Source organism: Coenobita brevimanus, chromosome 18, assembly GCF_032717465.1.
Source record: "Coenobita brevimanus isolate Jiangsu-jjx chromosome 18, ASM3271746v2, whole genome shotgun sequence".
Classification (NCBI taxonomy): Eukaryota; Metazoa; Arthropoda; class Malacostraca; order Decapoda; family Coenobitidae; genus Coenobita; species Coenobita brevimanus.
Window position 1 is genome coordinate 2809466 of NC_136971.1, and position 25535 is coordinate 2835000.

A 25535-nucleotide genomic window follows, 5' to 3' on the forward strand; every position below is an offset into this window, starting at 1 on the left:
AATTGTTTAACACTGCACATTCTGTTCTTAATTGCACCACGCCAGTTTCAACCGCCAGTTTGCACTCCACAGTTAATCCTTTGCACTCTAAATTCTAATTTCTTAACACTGCACAACACTGTAAATTCCCGTGTGGTCTAGTGGCGAGGTATTGCAGTTTATTCACTGTTTATTCACAAAAACAAGCACTTGTGGCATCCACTGTGATGAGCATCTACTCTTGATGGCAGTTAGGTGGTAACTGGTGGTGAGGGGGAAGTAGGGTTGCCAGATCGGAACTCGGCCACATTCTCAGACGCCTCAGTTTTCATTACCAAATTTAACTTTTCATTACCAAATTCGTAAAGCAAGCATTTATTCTTCACTAATTATATATACAAGTGGAAATAATCACTCTCCCTATATTTAACAGCATGTTAATCATTTTCACACCATGTAGGCTAGCAGATTAATCAGAGAAAGCAGACAATCCACTGTCTTCATCCGTGTATCCTCATACATGTGAAAAATCCGTTTGGTAATGCATTATTTTGATTCATTACCAAACGAATTTTTCGTTACCAAATTGTCCCACATCTGGTAATGAAAATTACCAAATGGCAACCCTGGGGGGTAGGATAGAAGAGGTGAATGGGCCATGTGTAAACACAGCTGGCCTGTTTGGTGCTGCATGGCAATTTCAAATTCGGGGGGGGGGGGGGGATTTGTTTTTTTGGGGGATTTTTTTCTTTTTTTGGCCATTTTTGGGTTCCGAAGGTCCAGGCCCACAATGTCCAGAAGGTGGGCATCCAAATAGTACAGGGATTACTGTAATTATATCTGTATTTGACTTTAGTTGTATGCCATCTTGTTTTCACTTACAGAAACATGGGGTTGAGGGGGAGCCAATACTTTTTTGAGAGACTGTACAATCGTGTGCACCCAGCTGAAGTGGTCATTTTCCTGCGGTCCCCAAGATTTGTGTCTACATTCGCATGGGCTGCCAGCAGCAACAGTGACAAAAAAATACAGCTTAAGCTGATTTGTTAGGTTCCTTGAAAATCCCGTAAATAAGAAAAAGTGGGATTTGGACAGTGCAGAAATTGTTCATTGCTTCACTGTTGTATGAACAGTGCCATTGCATGAAATGTTTATTAATAAGTATTGTTCTTCAGTGACTCATTCGTAATTCTAAGGCTGTTCAAATAATTTTGCAGGTCGAACAGAGAGTCTGATTGATAGAGCCAGTCAGATTAAGCAGAGTGGAGCAACAGGAGCATACAGTCATGAGTTTGATTCAATGAAGGAGAAGCTTGAAGATGTAAAAGAAATTCTTCTCTCAGCAAACATGACATCACAGAACCTTGTGTCCATGGAAAATTTAATCTCAGAACTAAGGTTGGTTTTGGGTATTATGGTAACTGGTTATAATTAAAAAAAAAATCCTTTCCAGCCATAGTTAAACAGTAATGGTTGTATAGAGCAGGCCTTAGGACCAGTGACAAGTGCAGTATCTCTCTGGAGAGATGGATTAGTTCAAGGTATATTCATGAGCTCTAATTCTGCTCAGGGGTCCCCTCTTCATACGTATGTACAGTAAAGCTTGGAGAGAGGGGAAAAGACAATGGAATGAGCTCCATTGCACCTTTCACTCCCACTGCCCACCCTCCCTCAACCTTTCACATTCTGTTGTTAACTGATAGCTATAGCTTACATTGTTCTGCCCCTTAACAACTCTTGGCCACACTATTGTCACACAAGCCGAAAGTACCTAATACTGTATGTGGAATGAATAATTTTTTGTAATTTCTAGATACCAGGTATTCACAGTAAGTTGTAGAATGTGTTCAATTGGAAAAGCTTTTGATGAAAATGATGTTAAGCATAGATGTTATTCAGATTCACTTTCCACAGTAATTTCACCCTTGTATGGACCCTCAAAGTGGGTTTAAAAAATTTTAAAAAGAGCCTATGCCATATGTCATGGTGGTAATAGTAATAGACTTAGTAGCAGTAGTAGTATCAATAATAATAATATTAATAACAACAAAAATATTTTTATTATTTAGTAGTTCACCATCCCCCTTTCAGGGTATATGGAGTTGAGAGATATTTGCATAACAAGAGAGCAGAGCCACTCACCTATGTCAGTGCCACTATATAAAGGCACCCCTCTCCAGCACCTTCATGTTGGCAGTATTAACAATACCCCCCCCCTCTGTGTGTGTGTGTGTGTGTGTGTGTGTGTGTGTGTATAAGTGTCTGTGTGTATTTACCTAGTTGAGATTTACGGGAAAGGAGGTGTGCTTATTCTGTCCCGTCTGTATAACTTCCAACATCCAGCTTGGTTGAAATCATGAATATCCATGGCATTTATCACCTCTTCATCCAGGTTATTCCATGCTTCAGTAGTTTTGTAAGGGAAGCTGTATTTTTTGATGTCTCTCTTGCATGTGGTCCTTTTTGACTTTTTTTCATGACTCCTTATTTCCCTTTCATCCCACAAAAACAGGTCCTCTCCATCAAGCTTCATTCCCATGGATGCTCTGTACATATTAATCAGATCTCCTTGTATCATTTTTTTTTTTTTTTTTTTAGGGTTGGGAGATTTAGTCTTAACAGTCTTTCTTGATTGGGTAATCCTCTTAAGCTAGATACCATCTTTGTTGCTACTCTTTGAATTCTTTTAGCCCTTCTTAGATCCTTTTTATGTGGTGACCATACCACTGCTGCATATTCAAGCCTCGGTTGAATCAGTGACACAATAAACTTTTTCATCATCTCTTTGTCCAGATAAATAAATGCAACTCTTATGTTTGTCAAAAGGTTACATGTATCTCTGGTGATCATGATTATGTGATTTTCTGGCAAAAGGTTGTCTGAAAAGAGTACCCCTAAGTCTTTCTCTTCTATAGTTTTGCTAATCCATTCATTCCCCATTCTTTATTTTCCTGTTTGTCTCTTTGTACTCTTTCCAGATTCCCTTACTTTGCATTTCTTTGCATTAAACTGCATTTCCCACCTTTGACTTCACTCAGGATTGGAAGTCAGGTACAATTATTCCCTTGTACAAAGGAAAAGGGGAAAAAGAAGTGTGTGGTAATCATAGGGGCATTTGTCTTCTTAGTATAATAGGAAAAGTGTATAATAGGATACTCATTGACAGAGTTAGAGAAATAACAGAAGAATTAGTTGGAGAAGAACAGGGAGGCTTTAGGAAGGGAAGAGGTTGTGTAGATCAGATATTCATTCTTAGATCTTTAGTGGAAAAGTTTCTAGAGAACAGAAAGAAGTTGTATGCAGTTTTCATGAATTTGGAGAAAGCATATGACAGGGTCGATAGACAAGGATTGTGGAAAGTATTAAGAATATATGGAGTAGATGGGAAGTTGCTGAATGCCATAAAGAGTATGTATGACGGCGCTAAGGCTGCATTGCGTGTGGATGGTGAACTGAGTGAATTTTTCTCTTTGAAGGTTGGGTTGAAACAGGGATGTCATGTCTCCATGGTTGTTCAATCTGTACATGGATGGAGTAATAAAAGAGGTACAAGGTAGGGTAGTGGATGTTGGAGTGGCCCTGGTCAGAGAGGGTAGTGTTTGGAAACTCCCTGTACTGTTGTTTCCAGATGATACTGGGTTGTTGAGTGAAGACGAAGGAGAGCTGCAAGGCTTGGTGAATGAGTTTGGGAGAGTGTGTAAGAAACGAAATCTAAAGGTGAATATAGGGAAGAGTAAAGTGATGGTCTTTGAGAGAGGTGAAGTCAGCGAATGTACAGTGAGGTTGGATGGTGAGGAATTGGCAAATGTGAGTACTTTTAAGTACTTGGGTAGTGTGATGAGTAAGGATGGAGGTTTGGAGGGTGAAGTGCTTGAAAGGGTACAACAAGGAAGAAAGGTTGCTGGTTCCTTGAAAGCAGTGATAAGAAACAGGGAAGTGAGCATGGAAGTGAAAAAGTTACTACATGACAGTATTGTGATACCAACTCTAATGTATGGAAATGAAGCTTGGATTTTGTTGGAAAGACACAAGTCAAGAGTGAGAGCAGTGGAAATGAGTTATTTAAGAGGAGCCTGTGGAGTCACGTGGAGAGAGAGGCTGACAAATGAGGAAATAAAGGAGCGATGTGGTGTGGATGTGGATGTTATAGGATGCGTTAGGAGGAATACACTGAGGTGGTTTGGCCATGTGGAGAGGATGGAGGGTGAAAGACTGATGAGGAGAATGTATGTGAGTGAGGTGGAGGGGGGGAGAGGGAGGGGGAGGCCAAGGATGAGATGGAGGGATGGGGTGGAGAGGTATATGAGAGAGGGGGGTGTGAGTTGGGAGCAGGGCAGTGAAATGGCGGGGGACAGGGCGACGTGGAGGCGATTTGTTTGTGGCCACCCCGAACAGGATTGAGGCGTCTGGCAATAGATAGATAGATAGACTTCACTCAGGTATCTTATCAAGGTCCATTTGCATCTGTTTACAGTCTTCCTCTTTTTTCACTTTCTTTAATAGCTTAGTATCATCTGCAAGTAGACTTATATAACTGTCAGTTCCTTCCACCATATCATTTACATTAACCAGGAACATGACTGGTGCCAAAACTGACCCTTGAGGTACACCACTAATTACTTTACACCACTCCGACTGCTGGTTCCATACAACTGTTTTCATCTCCCTAACCTCCAAAAAATCTTTCATCCTAAATGTAAAGCTCCTTTTAGACCTCCTATATGTTCAAGTTTCCACAGTAGCCTCCTGTGTGGTGCCTTGTCTAATGCGTCTTTAGGTCCAAAAAAAACAGTCAGTCTATCTCTTCCTGTCTTGCGTACCATCTGTTACACTTCAGTAAAAGCTTAGTAGGTGTGTAGTACATGACCTTCATTTTCTGAAGCCAAATTGATGATCTGTTATTGTATTTGTTCCTTCCAGGTATTTCATCCATCAGTCACTCACCATGATCTCACAAATTTTTGCAACAACACTGGTTAGAGATACCAGCCTTTGATTCAGTGGATCCTCCTTGTTCCCTCCCTTGTATATGGGGACCACATTTACTCTTTTCCAGTCCCAGGGGACTTCACGTTTTGTTAATAAGCTCATAATGATGTCATGGATCCTTCCTGCTATATTTTTTCTACACTCTTTTATTATCCAGCTAGACACTCCATCTGGTCCCAGTTTAAGTTATAAATCATATAAAAGAAAGAAATGCTTTACATCACAGAAGCCTGTGTGTTAATATTTTCACTTCTATATGCCTGCAGTGACAACTTAACTGCTGCTGCAAATGACCTGCAGGGACTAGAACATGATGTTGACAACACCACTCAGCGCATTTCTGTCTCCACTGCCTCTCTTGCTGACCTTCAGTTACAGGCTGAAGACTTGAGGAATAAGGCTGGCGATTTAAAGGAGAAGGCAACTGAACTGAAAGAGGCAAATGTTGAAGGTCAGTTTTCAAAATTTTATTTATTTATTTATTTTTTTATCAGCAGTAAAGCACAGAATTATATAACTCTGAATATTAGTGTGTGAATATAACAATTCTGCTTCCTGTTGTGCGTATTTTATACAAGTTCTTTATTTATTATTTGAAAATTCTATTACAGGTGCATTGGATCTTACTAGGCAGTCTGGAGAAAGGTCACGAGCTGCCCAGGAACGTGTTGGGTTTATCATAGAAGTTGTAGTTTATGAATCTGATCGTAACCGTCGTCGAATTGAAAATCTACTTTTGCATATTGGAGATCGCTTCAATCGAACCCAAGAAGAGAACGAGGCTAAACTGACAGCATTGAGTGACCTCCTGGATGAAATGGATAGCGGCATGCCAGACCTCAATGACCAGGTACTTTGCTGTTTATTTATTTTTGTTATTCTCTCTAGTTCAGTATTGTGGAGACATCAGTAAGGAAGAGAAATTGTGAGCATTACGAGCTGTTGTCAGGGTCACTTCTCTGTCTCTGGGCAATACCCCCTTCTCCCTCCTCACTCTGACTAGTGTAGATGTCCTCAAAGAAGCCCCAGAATCAGTGAGATACATATTTGAAGGGGTCCTTCAAATCCATAAGCCTCTCTCTTGTAAGTCAATGCGGGGATCCTTCAAATCCATAAGCATCTCTGATGTCAGCCTGACTCCATTAGGGTACTTGGGAGGTAATAGGATAATAGACAAAGAGAAGACTGAGGGGTCATACTCCTTCTTTTGATCCTCCTGCAACTTAACCTGACGTCACCTTGATGCCCATCTTATAATCACTGGCAACAGTAAACATTTTGCCATCCTTGAACCCACTACCATCAAAGCCAGCTTTGGTCACTACATCCTGGAGTCCTGTGGCTCCTGACCTGGTTTGTACCCATAAGGGGGTTGCTTTACCCTTGGTAAATGGTACCATGTAGTGAGGCAAGGGTGGAGGAAGGAGTTCTCTCAGTCAGAGAGTAGCCAGAGGTCATAATCCCATGAGTGGTGGCTGGTTGACTTTGAGTTAGTTGTTGTACAGGGAGGGGCACTAACCCTCCCCCAACCCACTTGTTGATATATAGGGAAAGGAAGGATTTGCTAGGAAGAATAGAAAATGGCTGATGTGGTGGTTATGCCCAAGTACACCAGGCATCTTATGTTCAGCCATCTTAATGGATGACTGTGGGTTGGGTTGGTTTTTTGTCCAAAATACTGTACAGTTGCCCTTAAATAAGACAGGGGCTTGGAATAATGTGTGTTATTTTGACTAGTTTTCAGAAGTAATATAGTGTAAGTGAATACTATAGAGGGAGCAGGAACAATGCTATATACTGTTGTGGCTGCAACAGATGTGAATTTTTTGTAATGAATATTATGTAGAAGAATGGATGTATCACCCCAGGTGTGTGACAGACGTGGTGACCCTTGTGATGTGTACTGTGGTGGTGCTGGCTGTGGAAAGTGTGGAGGCCTTAGCTGCAATAATGGCTTAGTCAACCTAGCAGAAATGGCACTTGACTTTGCTGAAGATGCAGAAGATGTTTTGAAGAAGAAGGAAGCATTGGCAGATGAGCTTGTACGAGGGGTGTCCGGAGTTAAACGACAATCAGATTCTGCCTTTGCTTTGGCAAAGATGGCATTTGAAATGACATTCGAAGCACATAATCAAACCGAACATTACAAGATGTTAATTAGTAAGATTCTTCTGGAAATTGATGAGTATTTCAGTACTGATGGAGCAAAACCAGAAGAAATCAAGGAGTTGGCTGAAGAGGTCGGTAGTTTCACCTGTAGTCATTGTTTAGTTGTATGTACCTAAGTATATAGTATTATATACAGTACTGGTATATATTTTCTAATTTTAGTTACATGGCTTTATTTAGTGGTGAAGTTTCACTGCTTCTTAAATGAAAAAAAGTTTACAGACAATACTGAATGTTTATTATAGTTTCATATTTTATAGGAATATTAGATGTTTTTAATGCACTACCATGCTTACTGTACTGTACATTAATTTTGTGTAATGTTTCAATCTTTTGACAGGTGCTGAAACTACGAATTTCACTGAAACCAGAGCAAATTACGTCTCTGGCTGAGAGCATCACATCCACTATTGAGACTCTTACAAATATTGATGCCATTATTGAGGCAACAAGACATAAGCTGGATCTTGCCATTCAGCTAAAGGGTATTGTAATTTATTGTATTATTGTAACTGTATGCTACATTACTATCTTGCTTTCAGGTACAATTTACTAATATATATGTGATATATGAAGTGTTGCAGAATCTCTCACCATCACGTCACGGCCTTTCCTTTAACTTTCTCTTTGTTGAACACCTCCTCCTCCTCCTCCTCTAAACCTCACTTTCTATTCTTAACCGAGACTCAAGTGTCTGAGGCAACTGACAGCAAACCCTTTTCTGTATCATCCTACTTTCTCTATACTCATTTCAAAGCCAAAGGTGGCTGTTGTGTATATGTACACAACAACTTATCTTGTTCTCGTGTTCCTGAACTTGATTCTTCTGAATTCTCTACTTTCTGGCTTCGGCTTTCCTGTCATTATCTGACTAAATATATCTGCACTGTTTACTTATCCCCTAATTCTACTGAATATGAGAAATTCTTCAACTATCTTACTTCTTTGATTGAATACATTCTATCCATTTCTCCTTTCTCTGAAATCTCCATTCTACGATATTTCAGTGTTCACCACCATGGCTCACCTCTCCTTTCACTGATCCACCTGGTGAACAAGCCTACAGCTTTTCTATCCTCAGTGACCTAGAGCAGCTTGTACAGCATCCTACCCTTGTATCCCTGACCGCCTTGGAGGGAGCTCCAACATACTTGACCTTTTCTTTACAACTAATCCTTCTGCTTACACTGTTAATCTTTTCTCTCTTTTGCGCTCCTCCAGTCACAACCTTATTACCTTAACCTGTCCTATCGCTCTGGATAGTTCTGGCGACGTCTGCTAGGGCGCCCTTGCATCCTCCCCATTTCCTGCCTACCTGCCGTTGTGAGTGCATGCTCGTTGTCATGGCTGCCACGTGTTCGCTTTTGTGAATAAACAATGAATAAAATGCAATACCTCGCCACTAGACCATTTGGGAATTTACAGTGTTTTGCAGTGTTAAGAAATTAGAATTCAGAGTGCAAAGGATTAAGTGCAGAGTGCAACACTGGCATGTTGCAACTGGTGTGGCGCAAGTAAGAACAGAATGTGCATTGTTAAACAATTATAATTCACAGTGCAAAGGATTTAGTACAGCACAACACTGGATTACTTTACATGCTTCTAGTGCACCTTCACCACTGTCAGAGCCGTAGAGGAGGCGGGCTAATCTTCGCTACAGCCGCGGACGTATCATAAGTATCCTGTACACTGCTAATTATTTTCCTTACCCACTTCTGATTTCTTATTCTCTGGTTCCTTTATATTTATTTAATGGTTTCTGTCCCTTATTTGTGTGAATAGGGTCATAAATAGGTGCTGTGCATCTCTGGTAGCGAGTTACAGTACAATCCCAGTTAACCGGGTGGCTTGTGGAATTTACCTTCCCGGTTACAGATTTTTCCCGTATTTCTGATTTTCAAGTCAAATCTATACAAAGGCTATCACAGCAGTAAATACAGTTCAGGTACTCACCAGTCACATTAGGGGTTACACTAAGAGATTCCGCCTGAAAAACTGCCTTGTAAACACACACCATGGTCATAACGCACGTGTGCAATGTCTAGCAACTAGCAGTACTGCAAATCACACCAGTCCATTGTTTACCGAATTACTGTATTCATTATATGTACTGTACTCATAAAAATTGAAAAATAAAATATAGAAATAAAATCTTGAACATTTATTAGTGAACTGATGATGTGTTAAGACTGCACTGTAGAATTATCACAACACCTGTGCCCCCACGTGAGTTTGTTTACGTTTCCGACTGTTCTTCTTCTTCCCTACCTGACCTCCATCACTCCACCCCTCACCCGCCACTCAGCTGTTTTGCAGAAAATAAAATAAATGATGTACGTATGAAATGCAGGCATATTATTTATTTATTTTTCTTCCAACAAAGTAAACTTTCATTTCTATTAACATTTATATTCAGCCATTAGTGTTTTATAATGTTCGCCTTTTTCAAGTCTGTTGCATATGTCCAGCTTCTGTTTCAAGGTAAGCACGATACGCTTACGTTTAGTTTGCACTTTAGGCATTTTGGAGTGTACAAATTACCGTCTATCAGAGGAACACAATAGTAAGAGACCTTGTTTACTGTCTGGTGGCAAAACGCAGACTGGTGATTTTTGGAAGGTGTGGAGGATGACTGAATTCAAGTAGGGGAAAGAGGGGGAGAGGAGGGGTGGTTAAGAGGATTTGCTAGGGATTTACATCAGCCGGAAATGCCTCCACCTCGCTTTGTCTGACTTCCCCCAGCCTCGTGTGACACTATCAAACGGCGGTTTGGCGGTCCATTCAAATTGGCGCACAGTTATAACTTACTGACATTTTTACCAGCCCTTGAATTTTCCCGTTGTTCTGAGTATTCCGTTTGTCTGGATACCGGATTGCTGGGATTGTACTGTATTTAGGTGGCTTTCAGAATTAGGTTGGGTTGGGGTCTATAAGTACCTGTTCAGGGGCATTTTACCCGAGTCCCAGACAAGGCCAGGGCCCGGATGTTGCTTGGGCTATGTTACGTCGGATCTTGGAGGGATTACTGTATGTACAGTATGTATATATAGAGAGAGAGGGATTAGATGATGTATAATGTGTATATATATATATATATATATATATATCCATCCATCCATCATCTAATCCTACAATGCCCCATGAGGAGTGTAGGAGCCCGGGGCTAGGCAAGATGGTCCTGACTTTTAAGAAGAGAGTGACCGGCCTCACTCATCCCTGAATGGCATCACATGAACAATAAACCCCAAGCACCCCTTGGATATAAACCTTCACTGGCTCAATCCGATTGGAGTGCCTTAATTACCCACTAAACCAACAGGTGCCATAGTTTGGTTATTTGGTTACCACCCAGCATAGGAAATGGTTTCCTGTTGTACAGGAAACCATTTGGCTTGTCACTCAGTGTAGAGTCACACACAGGCAGAAGGAAGAGGAAAGAATGAAGGAACAAAAGACAGAAGAGGGAGTGTAAAGTCACCTGTAGGCAGAAGGAAGAGGAAAGAATGAAGGTAAGAAAGACAGAAGAGGATGGAAGGATATAGATATACTGTATATATATATATATATATATATATATATATATATATATATATATATTTAAGTCACAATTCTGATTGACTTTCAGAACGTGCTGACCGAGCGAAGGAACGAGCAGAGGACAGCCTGGGCGTAGCAGAGAGGGTGGTGAATGCACTGGATGAGGCAGAAGCAGCTCAAGATGCAGCTGAGGAGGCAGTCATGACAGCCACAGATGATATCCAGGCAACACAGACTCACCTCACCCAGGTTGGAATAAATTGATGAGCCACAGGAAATTGAAAGTACTGTACATCAAAACTTCCATTAATACTACAGTGAAGTAATAGTTTAATATTTTGTCAGCATCAGTCGTTCTATTTTCATGCATTAAAATTTTTATTTAGTAACTTGTGGTTATAACAAAGTCTATCTTCTATATAGTATAATTTTGACACATGGGAGATTTTAAGATTTTTGTTATTACATACAGAATATATTTTGAAACGCTGACAAGTAGCCAGTACATCTTAGTGGTATTGTTTTGTTTTCAGATTGCAAGTGAAACAAATGATGCTCAGGCCAAAGCTAATGCATCTATGCTAGAAGTACAAGATCTTCAGGAGCGAGTTGAAAATGTCAAGTCACAGTATAAAGTTAATCAGCGACACCTTGAAGAAACTACTACTGCAGTCAATCAAGCTACTTTCAAGGCTCAGCATGCAGCAAATGATGCCAAACAATTGGAGGATGTAAGATTTGTTTAAGGATCATCACCAATGATTAAGGAAACTATTTACTTTAGCAGTTTTTTGATTATGGTAATATTAATAGGTGCCAAAGTGATCCAGTGGATGCTTGCAGAAAGGTACTTAGGAGCATTTTCAACATGGGGGTGGTGAGAAGAGCGAGCCATGATTTTTCTAATAATTGTGGTATGTAAGGTAAGCCTAAGTGGTGTGCAGTAGATAAAGGGAGAGAAAAGTACTCATAGTGAAAGACAAAGTGGGCTTTATTATGGTACATTCTTCCTGGGTGAGCAGGCCATTCAACTTCAGGTAGGTAGCTACTTCATTGGGTCGTTGCACAGATACAGTATAGTCTGTATACCGTTTCAAGACCACAGGCAAGCAACTACTTCTACATTTACTAGAGACAAGGTCAGAAGAAATATAATGTAGTGGAGTGCCTCGGGGTTCTTTGGTCACTCCAAAGCTGATGTATGTAAATGTTTCTGATATATGAGTATGTATTGACATGCAAGAAGGGTTAAGGAGAAAAGAAGGCTTTTCTGGGAATGAGAAAAGGGTGGTAAGAGAGAGGAATATGTACTTGGCTGCCAAGCGTAGGGCTAGAAGGAAAGTGTATAGGGCAAAATGTGAGTCACAGAGACTTTTGTTGTATAACCTAAAGAGCATTAAAAGGAAGATTATGGTAATTAGGGTGACAAATCAGATGAAGAGAGAAAACAGGGGTATCATAAGTGAATTGTGTGTTGTGAAGAATGAGGGAAGGTGGCCTCTGTGGATATTAAAGACACCTAGAGAGCATTATACTGTAACTGATTTGCTGATTGAGTGGTTTGATTGGAACAAGGAACACTTTGAGTCAGCAGATCCAGGGTTTGGCCCTTGGCCTTTAGTTGATGCTGCTACTATGAGCAGGGCAGTAGGCAGGATGCAGTTGGGAAAATGGTGGGTGTGTCTGGGTTGACTGCAGACATGCTGAAGGCCTCCTAAGATACGGGAGTGGGTTCAGCTACTGATTTGATAAATATGATAACGGTATATATGAGTGTGTGGTTCCAGAGGACTGGCTTACGAGTGTGATTGTAAATATATACAAGGGGAAAGGTGATGCCCTGGAAAGAGGAAGTTATAGAGGCATAAAACTTTTCGATCAGATAATAAAGGTAAAGGAGAGAGTTCTAGAAAGCATGATTAGGGAAAGAGTGAATATTGGTGAGATGCAGTTTGGTTTTATACCAGGCAGAGGGATCACTGATGCCATATTCATTGTCCACAGCTTCAGGAATAATATATAGGAAAGAAAAGAGACCTGTATGTTGTTTTTGATGATTTGGAGAAGGCCTTAGGGAGGTGGTGAAGTGGGAAATAAGAAAGCTTTGGGTTGAGGAGTGGCTGGTTAGAGTAGTTATGGTTATGCATGTGGTTGCTTACACCCAGGTAGGAGTAAATGGAGATTTGAGTGATGAATTTTCCATGAATGTTGGTGTGCATCTGGGGATCAATCTTGAGCCCCTTATTGTTTGTCATGGTTCTTGAAGCTCTCTCATGTGACTTCAGAAATGGACTCCCATGGGTGATGTTGTATGCTGATGGCTTGGTGTTGACTGCAGAGAATGAAAGGGTGGCAGAGGAAAGATTAAGGAGATGAAGGGATGGAATGGGGCACAAGGGTTTGACAGTAATGCAGATAAAACAAAAATGTGATATCTAGGGATGGTAGGCAGTGCTGTCAAAGCAGAGGGAGTGTGGCCATGTGCAAACCACACATGGCCACACTCCCCCTGCTATCTAGGGCTGGTAGGCAGTGTTGTCAAAGCAGAGGGAGTGCTTGTGATAAGTGGGTGCATAACAGATGTTATGGTATTAGAAGTTGACTGTGAAATAATGCTGATTTTGTGTGTGTGGTGGGTACCAGGGAGTGTGTTTAGAGATTGTCAGGTGCCAGGATTTATCTTGCTAGTGAGTCTCCTGAGTATGTGGAAGAATGTGATGGTGAGACCTGGGCAGTAAAGGAATAGTATATTACTGTACATACATTCTTCACTTAATTTTGTGTTGCATCATGAGGAGCGTAGGAGCCCAGGGTTATGCAGGTCGGTCCTGACATTTAAGATGAGAGTTACTAGCCTCACTCATCCTTGAATTGCATTACATGACCAATAATCCCCAACCATCCTATGGATATAAACTTACACAGGCTCAGTCCGATTGGAGTGGCTTAATTACCCACTAAACTGCCAGGTGCCTTAAGTTAGTTATAAGGTTACCACCCAGCGTAGTACATGGTTTCCTGGTGTACAGGAAACCATTTGACTTGTCACTCAGTGTAGTCACCTGTAGACAGAAGGAAGAGGAAAGAATGAGGGAAAGAAAGACAGAAGAGGAAGAAAGGAAAGAAGGAAGGAAGAGAGGAGAGAGCAGTCACCCCCAAGCAGCACTACATCGAGTGAGTGGGTGGTGAGTTCCCCCACCTACCACCAAGATTCATTGGCTCAAATGTACAGAAATGACAGTGATTAGATGGATGTGTGGTGTGTCTTTGAATGTGAGACCTGGGGGGGCTAGGATTACAATTGAAGGGATAAGAGGAAGGATGGAACTGGAATGTATTGGTGTTGTGATGAGGAGGGGTAGGTTGAGAAAGTTTGGGCATGTTTAGAGGATGGAGGATGACAGTTGGGTGTGGAAGGTGAGAAGCATGAATGTTTAGGTAGGGTTGCACGAGGCAAACCATAAAAGATCTGGGACGATTATAGATTTAATCACCCACTAAACCACCAGGTGCCATAATTTGGTTATATGGTTAACATCCAGCATAGTAAATGGTTTCCTGGTGTGCAGGGAACCATTTGGGTTGTCTCTCGGTGTAGAGTCACCCACAGGCAGAAGGAAGAGGAAAGAAAGACAGAAGAGGGAGTGTAAAGTCACCAGTAGGCAGAAGAAAGAGGAAAGAGTAAAGAAAAGCAAGACAGAAGAGGAAGGAGAGAAGAGAGGACACCCAAAGCAATACTGCTCAGTTGCACTAATAGAAGTAAAAGTTTTATGACTTTGTTAAAAAATAAATATAGATTATCATTCAAAATACAGGTGTAGCATATGATAATATACTTGATATTTAAAAGATATTTGTAGCATGGAGTGTCAGACAGTGGACCTTTTTGTGCCGGTACTGTATTGCTGCAAAACTTAGTGGTATATATAGTGGCTGTTGTCATGGAATGAGGGTGTGGTGGACTACTGTAATGGTAGTTCAGTAACTGTAGCAGATAAAGTCTAAAAACAAAAGTTCATGCATTGCAGCTATTATGCTTAGTATTGATGAATATCAGAGTTAAACTGTATATTAACAGACTTGGGTAAAATGTCCAGGTTCCTTGTATGCAACAGCCCAATTTTTCAGGGTCATATGTAAGATACTGATGGAATTATTTTTCATTGTAACAGAATTACCTGGAGGTGGTAACCAAATTAAGGATCAAGGCTGAAGCAGCCGAAGCAGCCAGACAAAAAGCTGAAGAACTCAAGAAAGGTGCAGAGAAACTTGCAGCCGAGGCGTTTGCAAACTTAGACATTTTAAAAGGTATCCTCCAGTGTATTTCCTTCTTTCCAAGTTTTACATTAGCACTTTAGGAAATACAGTATAATTAATATCATCACTAATTACTGTACTGTACTAAGAAGTCATAGAGGTTAATGAAAGAACATTCTTGACTCTGCCTGTGACTGATGATGAAGGTTCATTATCTCAACTCGTTTTGATACTCATCCAAGAAATTGTGACTACAATTTTATGGGAATTAGGCTAGATATTACTCAGCAGGTAATGTAATAGCTTAAAATTTGCTCCAGTTGGAACTAGGCTTGTGCATCTACCACCAGCTTTGTGCAAACTGTCCCTTCTTTCATGGTGGCCACCAAGTAGACCTTCACTCCTGTGTGCTTCCTGATACTTTTCATATTGATGTACAGCAGAGTCTCCAAAATCACTCTCTTATGAGGCTGGGCACATGCTGCGATTTGTGAATTCCGCAGTATAGAAAAAACTAATTATATGGGGAAAATTGCTCATGGGTCTCTTATCTTGGAAAAGTTGCCCCCCTTTTCCTCAAACCTACATTTCACTGGTCACCAGCTAACACTAACAACCTTCATGTTTGGCCTGGGAAGGAAGTTCTGTGATTGGCTTATAGTAAGTTCACTGATTTAATATGATTCGTTTAGTAATAACATGCATGACTAAGATTGGTTTATACCTAGCTAGATGCACAGACTTGAGGTAATGGTGGCACATATTATGTGAAGCATTGGAAAAGCATCACTTTTGATGGCTGCATCCATTAAAATTGTGTCATTTTCGCAATTTACTGATTTTGCACATTACTAAGGGGAAATTACGCATCAAGGAGGGAAGTGACTAGTGGAGTTCCACAGGGCTCATTGCTGGCTCCAATTATGTTTTTAGTATATATAAATGACAAAGACAGTCCATCCATCCATCCATCATATATATAGGAGCCTGGGGCTAGGCAGTTAGTCCTGACATTTAAGATGAGAGTGACCAGCCTCACTCATCCCTGAGTGGCATTACATGAGCAATCAACCCCAATCAGCCCTTGGATATAAACCTTCACCGGCTCAATCCGATTGGAGCGCAATAATTACACACTAAAACACCAGGTGCCAAAATTTGGTTATATGGTTACCATCCAGAGTAGTACTGTAAATGGTTTCCTGGTGTACAAGAAAGCGTTTGGCTTGTCACTCAGTGTAGAGTCACCCACAGGCAGAAGGAAGAGGAAAGAATGAAGGAAAGAAAGACAGAAGAGGGAGTGTAAAGTCACCTGTAGACAGAAGGACAAGGAAAGAAAGACAGAAGAGGATGGAAGGAAAGAAGGATGGAGGAGAGGAAAGGGCAGACACCTGAGAGCAGCACTACATCAAGTGAATGGATGGTGAATGCCTGACAAAGACAGTAACACTGGAAATGGAAGCCATCTAAATATATTTGTGGATGATGCAAAAATGCAAAGAAGAATTAGTGACACAGATTCTTTGCAGAGATATGCAAGAAGAATTAAATAAACTTTATGAATGGAACAATAAATGGCAAATGGAATTTAATGTGGACAAGTATCATGTAATTAAGTTTGGTAAAAGTGAAAAAAAAACATATTGGGATTATAAGTTAGGAAGATCAACCATACACATATCAGAAAGGGAGAAGGGCCTAGGAGTGATTATTAATAACAGACTATCCCTGGCTGACCACATTAGGGAGAAGGTATGTAACATGTATAGCTAATATGAGAATAGCATTCACATAATTATATAAATGAAGACATGCTGAGAATGATAATACAGTAACATCATTCATCAGACCGACCCTGGAGTATGCATCAGTAGTCTGGAATCTTCATCTGAAAAAACACATAGCTAAGATGGGAAAATTATAAAGGGCAGCTACGAGATGGGTACCAAGCATAAGGGATCTGAGCTACAAAGAAAGACTAGAGAAATTGAATCTCCCAACACTACAGGAGAGAAGAAAAAGAGGAGATATGATTATGCTATATAAATGCATCTCAGGGAAAGAGACAGTAGACATAAATGAATATATAACCTATGGGGAAGCATCAGTAAGAGGAAATTGCAAACAACTACATAAAAAGAAAGATGATTAAGACATAAGGATATTTAGTTTCCCAAATAGGGCAATTGATCAGTGGAATACACTACTGAATGAAATAGTGTGTGCCAAAAGTATTCATAAATATAAGGATATGTACAATAAAAATGGTTTAGTACACGGGACAGTACAAGCTTGACTCATTCCTGTATAGAAACAGGTAAGTAAGAACAATTAGGTAAGAACGCACATTCTCTCTCTCTCTCTCTCTCTCTCTCTCTCATGTAGTAGGAAGTAAAAGAGTTGTTGATGTGAAGTGATAACAAGGTCATAATTTCTATATGAGGACAAAATAACTGCTTGGTCATGTACAATTGTGTCATCATTTGCAGATGAATACAAGGTCATGTTTACTGGATCAGACACATCTCCCTTCCTATACTTGTTTATCTTTTTATTTCTGTTCACCTTGGATTAATGATTATACAGTTGTACATATTAAACAATAATGGTAGTATATAATGAAATTGTGTCTCTGTTTTATTAAGTTATTCTCTAACATGGAGAACTCCAGTTTCAAGTTGTAAGTGATATAAGGGAGTGACATTGGTGTAGCCAGTGGTGATGCATAAAGCATTACCGTATTCTGTATGGTGTGCAAGATGTTGTAGCAAACTCCCTTGCCATGGCCATCCTTTGTTCCACTGATCTCATATCTCAGCAGTAGAAAAGTAAGAGTTTAGGTAGATGATATATACTGTATTCAAATTTTCAGTCAGTTAGTGCCAGTGTGCCACGTGGATCAGTACTGGCTCTAACCCTGTTGTGCATTCACTCATGTTATGATCTCTTGTATGTCACCCATAATCCCTTTCACTCATATGCAGATGACTTTCACAGTTCCTTTACATTTGACCACCCATTCACAAAGTCTGATATCTTTAACTACCAGCTTAGCACAGCAGTCTCCATAAATCAAGACTTACCTAAGTTCACAGAATGGGGAAAAAATATCAGTACAGCTAATGCTAGGAAAACCAGATTTATCCAGTTTATAAATAGGTAATTATTGCTTGATACCTGTATTACCTTTAATGAAACCAATATTCATGTCTAACAGTATTTTTTTTTTAAGAGACAATGCATGGAAGAAGGAAAAACAAAGGAAATTAAAAAAAAAAAACAAGTCCATGTGCCTAAAGGCATCCTCCGTTCATAAAATATAACAACTGGATTTAAATAAAAATGGATTTAATGTTTGCGGGAAGCAGCTCCCAGGAAGTGAATTCCAGAGTAGTAGTAGTTTCAGCGATAAATGAATTTTGATAAGCAGATGTTCTGCATTGTGGGGGAGACTGTAATTTCATGGGCGCTCCCAGCTGCCCGAGTATTTTGGGAGAAAATGTGAAGGGGAGGCACAATTGAAGCATGTTTGTCAGAGCACTTGCAGTAAAAATATCGGTAAAATAATGCTAAAGATGCAACGTCTTTATGTAAAGTTGTAAATAGTATGTAAATTCTTGGTATTTTACCTAACAATACCCCTAATTGGACCTCCCATTTTAGATCACATGCTAAAATTGACTCAAAGAAACTTGGGCTGTTGTACAGTGCCTACAACTTCTTGAGTGATGAGCAGTTTGCCGTAATTTACTAGAGTCCTTGCACTGTCACCTCGAGTATTGCTCATCCTTGTGGAGTGGGTGTGTGGAGGATGCACTAAAACAATTGGACAATATTCAAAACAAAGCCATAAGAATATTTAAAAACCAAGCAGTTACCTGTGAACTACCTACGGTACCCCACAAATAAGAAGGAATGTTGCCTCCCTTACATTGTGTTACAGATACTCTGTACTTTAACAGTAAATTCTCAAATGAAGCTGCATTCACTGTGCCACCTCTCCATGCTGTCTTCTAGGCTACATGAGCATCTGGTAGCACTCATGACTTGACTGTCACTGCTCTATTGCAGAATTTCTGCATACCAAAATTCCTTTATTCTCAAAGTAGCTTATCTTTGGAATATGCATCCCCAGATTAGTTTCCCCAAAATTTCAGCCCACAACAGTTATAGTCCAACAATTCTTTTTAATAAATGGATGACACTTCTAGTCTGGTGGATGATTTTTTTTTTTTTCCTTTATGTAATTTTTTTCTTTCTCTGTGGATCTAAAAAAAAAAAAAAAAAAAAAAAAAAATGTTAGATAGGATGGAGGCCCATGTCAGGGAAAAGTAGGACATCATTGAGCTGATACACTATATTTTTTGTAGAGTTGATACACTAAATTTTTTGTAGAGTAGGAAGAATGTTTTATTTAGTTTTTCATTTACCTATTTTTCCTCAAAGTCTGTCCCTGTAAGTGCCCTAAATGCTATGAGTCTTGAGGGGGGGGCGGTGGACTGCATCTTGGTGTCTTTTATGTGGCCCTTGAATTATTTGAATGTCAACAGGTGATTCCATATATATATATATATATATATATATATATATATATATATATATATAGAATAAATGTATAACAAATATATATAATAAATCCTATTGATCAGTTGATGTATACTACTTTTATGTTTACATTTCAGAAATGGAGCAAGCATTTGAAACCAACGAACGCACTCTGACAGACTATGAAAGCATAATCCGTCAGATGGAGCAGAATATGGTGGAGTATCATGCATACATTTTAAGTAAGACAGAGTACTATGCTGTCTGCCAGTCTGGCGGGCGCTAACTCAACAATATTTGAACGGACTATCCTTAAAGTATATTTAGAATGGCATATGAATATTGTTGTATGAAAATATAGGAGGTACCGGTATCTCATGAAAATGCAGCTGAGGGATGTTACTGTATTCATACAGTTTATTTATTTATTTTTTTTTTACCATAAATTAGTACAGTTACAAAACTGTATTTTCATACCTCATGATACTCTCAACAGATATCAGTGTCATGTTAAAAATATTTTTGAATGAATAGGTTTTGTTTCTCTAACAATGAAGGTGAATGATAGAGGACAAACAGTGTCACACATTTATATTTGCCATACACCAGTTACGACTGCAAAACTGCCATTAGTCAAAAACAGAAATGATAGGGGTATAAAAGAACAATGCCAGTGCCATGACTACCATACATTCTTTTGAGCATATATATATATATATATACATATATACAGAATATGTATTTTTGTATACCGGTATTCATTAGATGCTTGATTTAACACACATTGATTTAGTGGAATCCTGAGATAACAGAATCATTTTTTCTAGTACTGTTTTGCCCAATTTGAAGGAAAATTTCCATTAAAATTAGTATAATTCCATTAAGAAAATTCTGTTCCAAAAAGCACCAAATTACTGGAAAAAGCCCCATAAATCAAATGCGTCATCAAGCCCATACCAGAATCACTCCCCTGACCGGTACTGTATGGTGTTGCCACGTCCCCACCAAGTTGCCTGGGTAGCGGCAGGGACTCGGCGACGTCGCTTGGCCCATGCAGTCTTCACATGATCCCCCAGCTGTAAACAACAGTTTTGTGTGTGTGCAGCCTTGCCTTGGTATTGCAGCCTTATTTGTGTTTTTTTTTTACAGTGAACCAAAGTTTTTATGAACCATTTCTAAGGTTTAAGAAAAGAAGGAGAGGGTGAGGCTTTGTCTTGGCTAGGAATTGGAAATAATTGAGAAGATCGAGCACCACCCCTGATGCTCCCCAGCCATTCTGTCACCCCCGTACCACCTCGAGTGTTGATGGAGGGTGACTCTGGCAGTGACCAAACCACCCCCAGGCCTGACAGGTTTGGGGGGGGGGGGCAGTATGGCTACCTGTGTCAGGCTTATTTCAGCAACAAGTGCAGAACCCCTACTTTTGGAGGTAAGCCATACTGTGGTTTACTATCTCTATTTTACCATACTGCAGTGCAGGGGCACACCCAGGAATTTTCTAAGGGGGGGCCCGTAGTGAGGTGGGGTCAGGTAATCAGATAATTACCGGGAGGTCACATGCAGGTTTAGAGTCAGGGAGCTGCTGGCTCATGTGTTACTCTTTGTTTGTACATGCCAATTTTTCATGTTTTGCTGTTATCGAAATAAATATATATAAATTTATAAAGGACCCAGAGAGCTAAGGGGGGGGCATGGGCCTGGTGGTCCCCCCCCCCCCGGGTGTGCTCCTGCTGCAGTGTATGGTTCACTGCTATCTTCACCTTATTCTTTGTGTGCATATTTTGTTACTGAGTCATTACTGTATGTATCACTGGTAACATGTTCATAATAATGCATTTCAGTGCAGGTATTAATTATGGGTTCAGATTGAGAGTTAGTATAGGTCGCTAGGTTTGGGTGTGCATTGTCAGTAACTCAAGTTGACCGTTGCCATTAGGGATTTAGCGGAAAATACCTCAAAATACCGGAAAAGTTTCCCTCAAATTGAGCCTTGGTTATGGAGCCCGATTTTGTGGAAAATTTGAGAAAACGGAATAGGGGTTGGCTGAATTAGTTTGTTAAATCGAGCATCTACTGTGTATGTGTGTATATAAACAATAAGATCTCACTATAATGGACTAATTGGGGCCCAAACCATTCCGAAAAATGCAAAATTCCAATAAAAGCGACATCTGGAGTTCCCCTTGCTATTCTGGACTTTTTCCGATATATCAGACATTAGTCCGGATCGCATGAACGGTTTTTAAACTGTTTTGACTATCACTGAAGTATCGTACTGTGTTATAACTTTACTACATTAATCAAATGGTATAATATGTATAATAATTCTGTAGTGTACACTGATAAACATGACTTTTATTTACCGTATTGTGGTGAACATAGCTGAAGTGGTCAGGCAGTCTGGACTGCTTCTGGCTTTATTGGACTTTTTCCGATATATAGGAATTAGTCTGGTAGCTCCTCGAGTCTGATAAAAGGGAATTCCGGTCTATTGAAGTCCGTTATATCGAGGTTTTACTGTATATATATATATATATATACATTATGTATTACTGTATATATATGCTATTATGTTATGAACATCATTGAAAAATAACAGTGACAGCAGTATAAAGTATTTTCTTATAAATTTTAGAACAGTGTGAATGATAGTGTGTTGTGCTTACATTTTTAGTTTGTCAAAAATCATTCCTTTCACTGGCCTTTACAGCATGGGTAAAATACCTTTTTTTTTTTTTTTTTAAGTGTGCAGGCCAGTGGTGGATGTAAAATAAATAGTTTTTAAGAACTTTGAAGTCTTTTAGTACAGTACATTGTAAATAAATATTTATACAATTTTAGCACAGAAATGTTTTGCAGTCCTGTTAATTTCTGGACTACAGTATGTTAATACCAGTTACTGTATCTTAATTTATTTGTTATAGTGTGAGTTGCTTGAGTAGTTTGAGGCAGGATTTCAATTATTCATTAATATTTTACAGAGTGATTTATTATATTCCCCACTTAGAACTGTTGTTATTTTTAAAAAATAAAAATCATTAAACATTATGGCGACGGCGTGTTATCTTAATGTGCAAGTAGCTTCATCATTGTACTGTATATCATGCAACTTAATAACACTGCCATGTACCAAAGTCTGAATTGATTTCTTGTTTTGAAATAACAATGAATAACTACAGCTACTGTAATTAATCCTTAGTGCCGTTTACAGTTCAGTAGTTTCATATTCCATTTTATTTATGTATTTATTTTTTTTTTTTAATTTACTTAAGTTTGTTCTGGATTAATGGATGTTCTAACTAACTAGTCTGCCTTTTTCACTGTACATAGTGAACAATAATGTTAAGTGGGTAGTCTTTGAAGTGGCATAAAGGAGAGCAGGTTTATTTGTATAATTAATACATTGTCAAAGTTCTGTTGTGTACTGTCTTAGTACAAAGTTCTGATTCTTTTCTGTGTGCCAAATTGTTTACGTAGTCCAGAGTTGCTAATAAATAATGTGTGGGATGTGTTACATCTCAATTTAGTTTTGATGCGGGAGCATGAGAAAGGATCAGATGTAGTGCAAAAATGGATGCTGCATCATCAGTGTTCAGTCATTGTATAAAGAACACTGAAAAATGAGTGTTAGAGTGATCACTGTTAAATTACTCCATGCAGAACATTTTAAGAATGAATGGGAGGTTAAGCAGATGGTGAAGTACAGTATATGCTGCCGTGATAAAAGGTATAGAGAGTGGAATGAACATCTGTGTGAAATGTGTCAGAAATCCTCGAAGAGTGGAGTTATACCAACAAGTGAAGGAAGGCTGTGACTGTGCCCTTGTCGAAATGTGCAGGTGGCAAAACTGACTGCTGAGTCATTTGATGGGGTAAGTTTGCTAAATCTTGGTGGGAAGGTATTGGCAGAGGAGGGATGGATATGAAAGAATGAAACAAAAGTGAATGCAAATAAAGAAAAACGTAATAATGATTCTCAAAAGGTTATGCATGCAAATGTAGTATAATGATTCTCAAAAGGTTATGCATGCAAATGTAGATGGGCTATTGTTTGAAGTGTAGAAGTAAAAGATGCTGCCCAAGAAAAGCAAGCTGCTGTATGCTTTACTGAAACAAAACTAACTCAAACATATAGAAAACAGAAGTGGAAACCTAGTGGTTTAGTGGTTAAAAGTGCTTCAACTGAATGTTGCTCATCTGGATATGTCTGCAAGGGTTGGCTCAGATTGTACTGCTCACATCTGATGCTCATGAAAAAGTGAACAACTACGCTTACATTGTGCAGAATGTTACAGTGACTTCAGTTCATGAAGGGCTCATCAATAATGAAATTGCAAGAAAAACTGGAGGGTCAGAGGCAGCCATTAGAAGAGTGAAGAAGACCGCCAAAGCATGTGGTGCAATGTCAGGCAGCATGTCAAATCCAGTAACTGCAGTACTGAAAGCCAAGGGTGGAATGACCTGGTGCAAATGGTCGAATAAAAGTCAAGTTATAATACTTTTGTTTCATTCTCCTTGTGTAAGTAAGCTTTTACTTGTATTGGTTAGTACAGTGAACGAACTGACATTGTTTATTGATCTGATTCTACAGTACTTTTCTTGTTTAATTTAAATTACGACCTCTGTTTTGGAAAAAATGATCAAGTTCATGGTGATAATCATTATATAATTACAAATGACTTAAATGATATAGAAGAAAATAACAAAAAGAGCTAAATATAAAATTGGGTATTTTTCAGTAATAATAATACTAATACCATAAAATTTTCCAAGGACAGTTTTGATAAGACAGACTTTCTAGTGGTAGGTGGTGGCAACCTTCATCCACTCACCTGATGTAATGCTGCTTACTTCTTTCTTCACCTCTATCATTCTTTTTCTGTGTCTGCCCTCCTCTCTTCCTATTTCTCCCAGCTTTACTGTCACTTTTTATTACTCTTCTTTCCTTTTCAGGTGGCTTTACATTGAGTGACAAGCCTAATGGTCTCCTGTCACCACGCTGGGTGGTGACCGTATAACCAACCCATATGTGTTCCTACATGTCAACAAGTGGATTGGCTGAGGGTTAGTGCCCCTCCCTGTAAAACAACTAATTCAAAGTCAAGCGGCCATCCCTTATGGGATTATGGCGTCTGCCCACAGATAGAAAAACTTCCCATAGACATTGCCTAATCCCATAAAGGGTGGCCGTTTGTCCGAGTTACTTGTTTTGCGGGGAGGGGCACTAACCCTCCGCCAACCTACTTGCTGTCGTGTAGGGAACGTATGGATTGGTTATCTGGTTACAACCCAGCGTTCTAAATGATTTCCTGGCTTACAGGAAGCCATTAGACCTGTCACTTAATGTAAAGCCACCTAAAAAGGAAAGAAGAGTAATAATAAGTGACAGGAAAGATGGGATTGCATTTTATGAGTAAAGTGAGTTTTATTTTACGATTATGACTTAACATTTAGGTCCTTGATTTAGCGAAATGGCAGGAGACGGGGCGATATGGAGGCGATTTGTTTGTGGTTCCCCTTTAAGGATAAAGGGGTCTGGCAATAGACAGATAGATATATTGAATCATAAGAGGACCCCAGACGCCTATAGAGAATTTGACACCTCTTCCCTGCATACCCAGAGGACCGCCATTATCTGCTTGCCTTGCCTGGGCCGCTTACTCCACCACTACCACTCACCAGCCACCATCACCATCACCACGACAGATGCTGTACCTGTGAGACCACATGTGTGAAAATATGTATTATAGATGTTTTAAATTATTTGTAATGGATGACATTGTCTTTTTTTCACATGAACTTTGCCAATAATTGCCGTTTTTTATGTGAATACTGATTTTTATTAAGAAATATTTAGCTATGGTGCTATAAGCTTGTAAGAACATACATAGCATAGCATAACATACGTAACATATTAAGAACAACGTTAAAGCAGATAACTCGTGAAGTGCTATGGAAAGGATGTAGACCCATAGCATTCTTTGTCTCTGTGTCAAACATAAAAATGAATAATCTCTGTGGCAAAGTGAAATGAATGTAGTGCTGAAGAAATACTGTTT

The 25535-nt window shown here is 39.5% G+C and overlaps 1 protein-coding gene across 1 annotated transcript in view; it reads left to right on the forward strand.

Moving 5' to 3' along the window:
- LanB1 (laminin subunit beta-1) overlaps positions 1-23960 on the forward strand; it is a 179607-nt gene extending 155647 nt beyond the window's left edge. The window contains exons 27-35 of the mRNA XM_080266111.1: positions 1197-1377; positions 5235-5419; positions 5580-5818; positions 6837-7208; positions 7478-7622; positions 10763-10923; positions 11208-11405; positions 14847-14982; positions 19614-23960. Of these exons, the coding sequence (XP_080122237.1) occupies positions 1197-1377; positions 5235-5419; positions 5580-5818; positions 6837-7208; positions 7478-7622; positions 10763-10923; positions 11208-11405; positions 14847-14982; positions 19614-19762 (1766 nt within the window). The 3' untranslated portion in view covers positions 19763-23960. The remainder of the gene's footprint in view (positions 1-1196; positions 1378-5234; positions 5420-5579; positions 5819-6836; positions 7209-7477; positions 7623-10762; positions 10924-11207; positions 11406-14846; positions 14983-19613) is intronic.
- The last annotated feature ends 1575 nt before the right edge of the window (positions 23961-25535 follow it).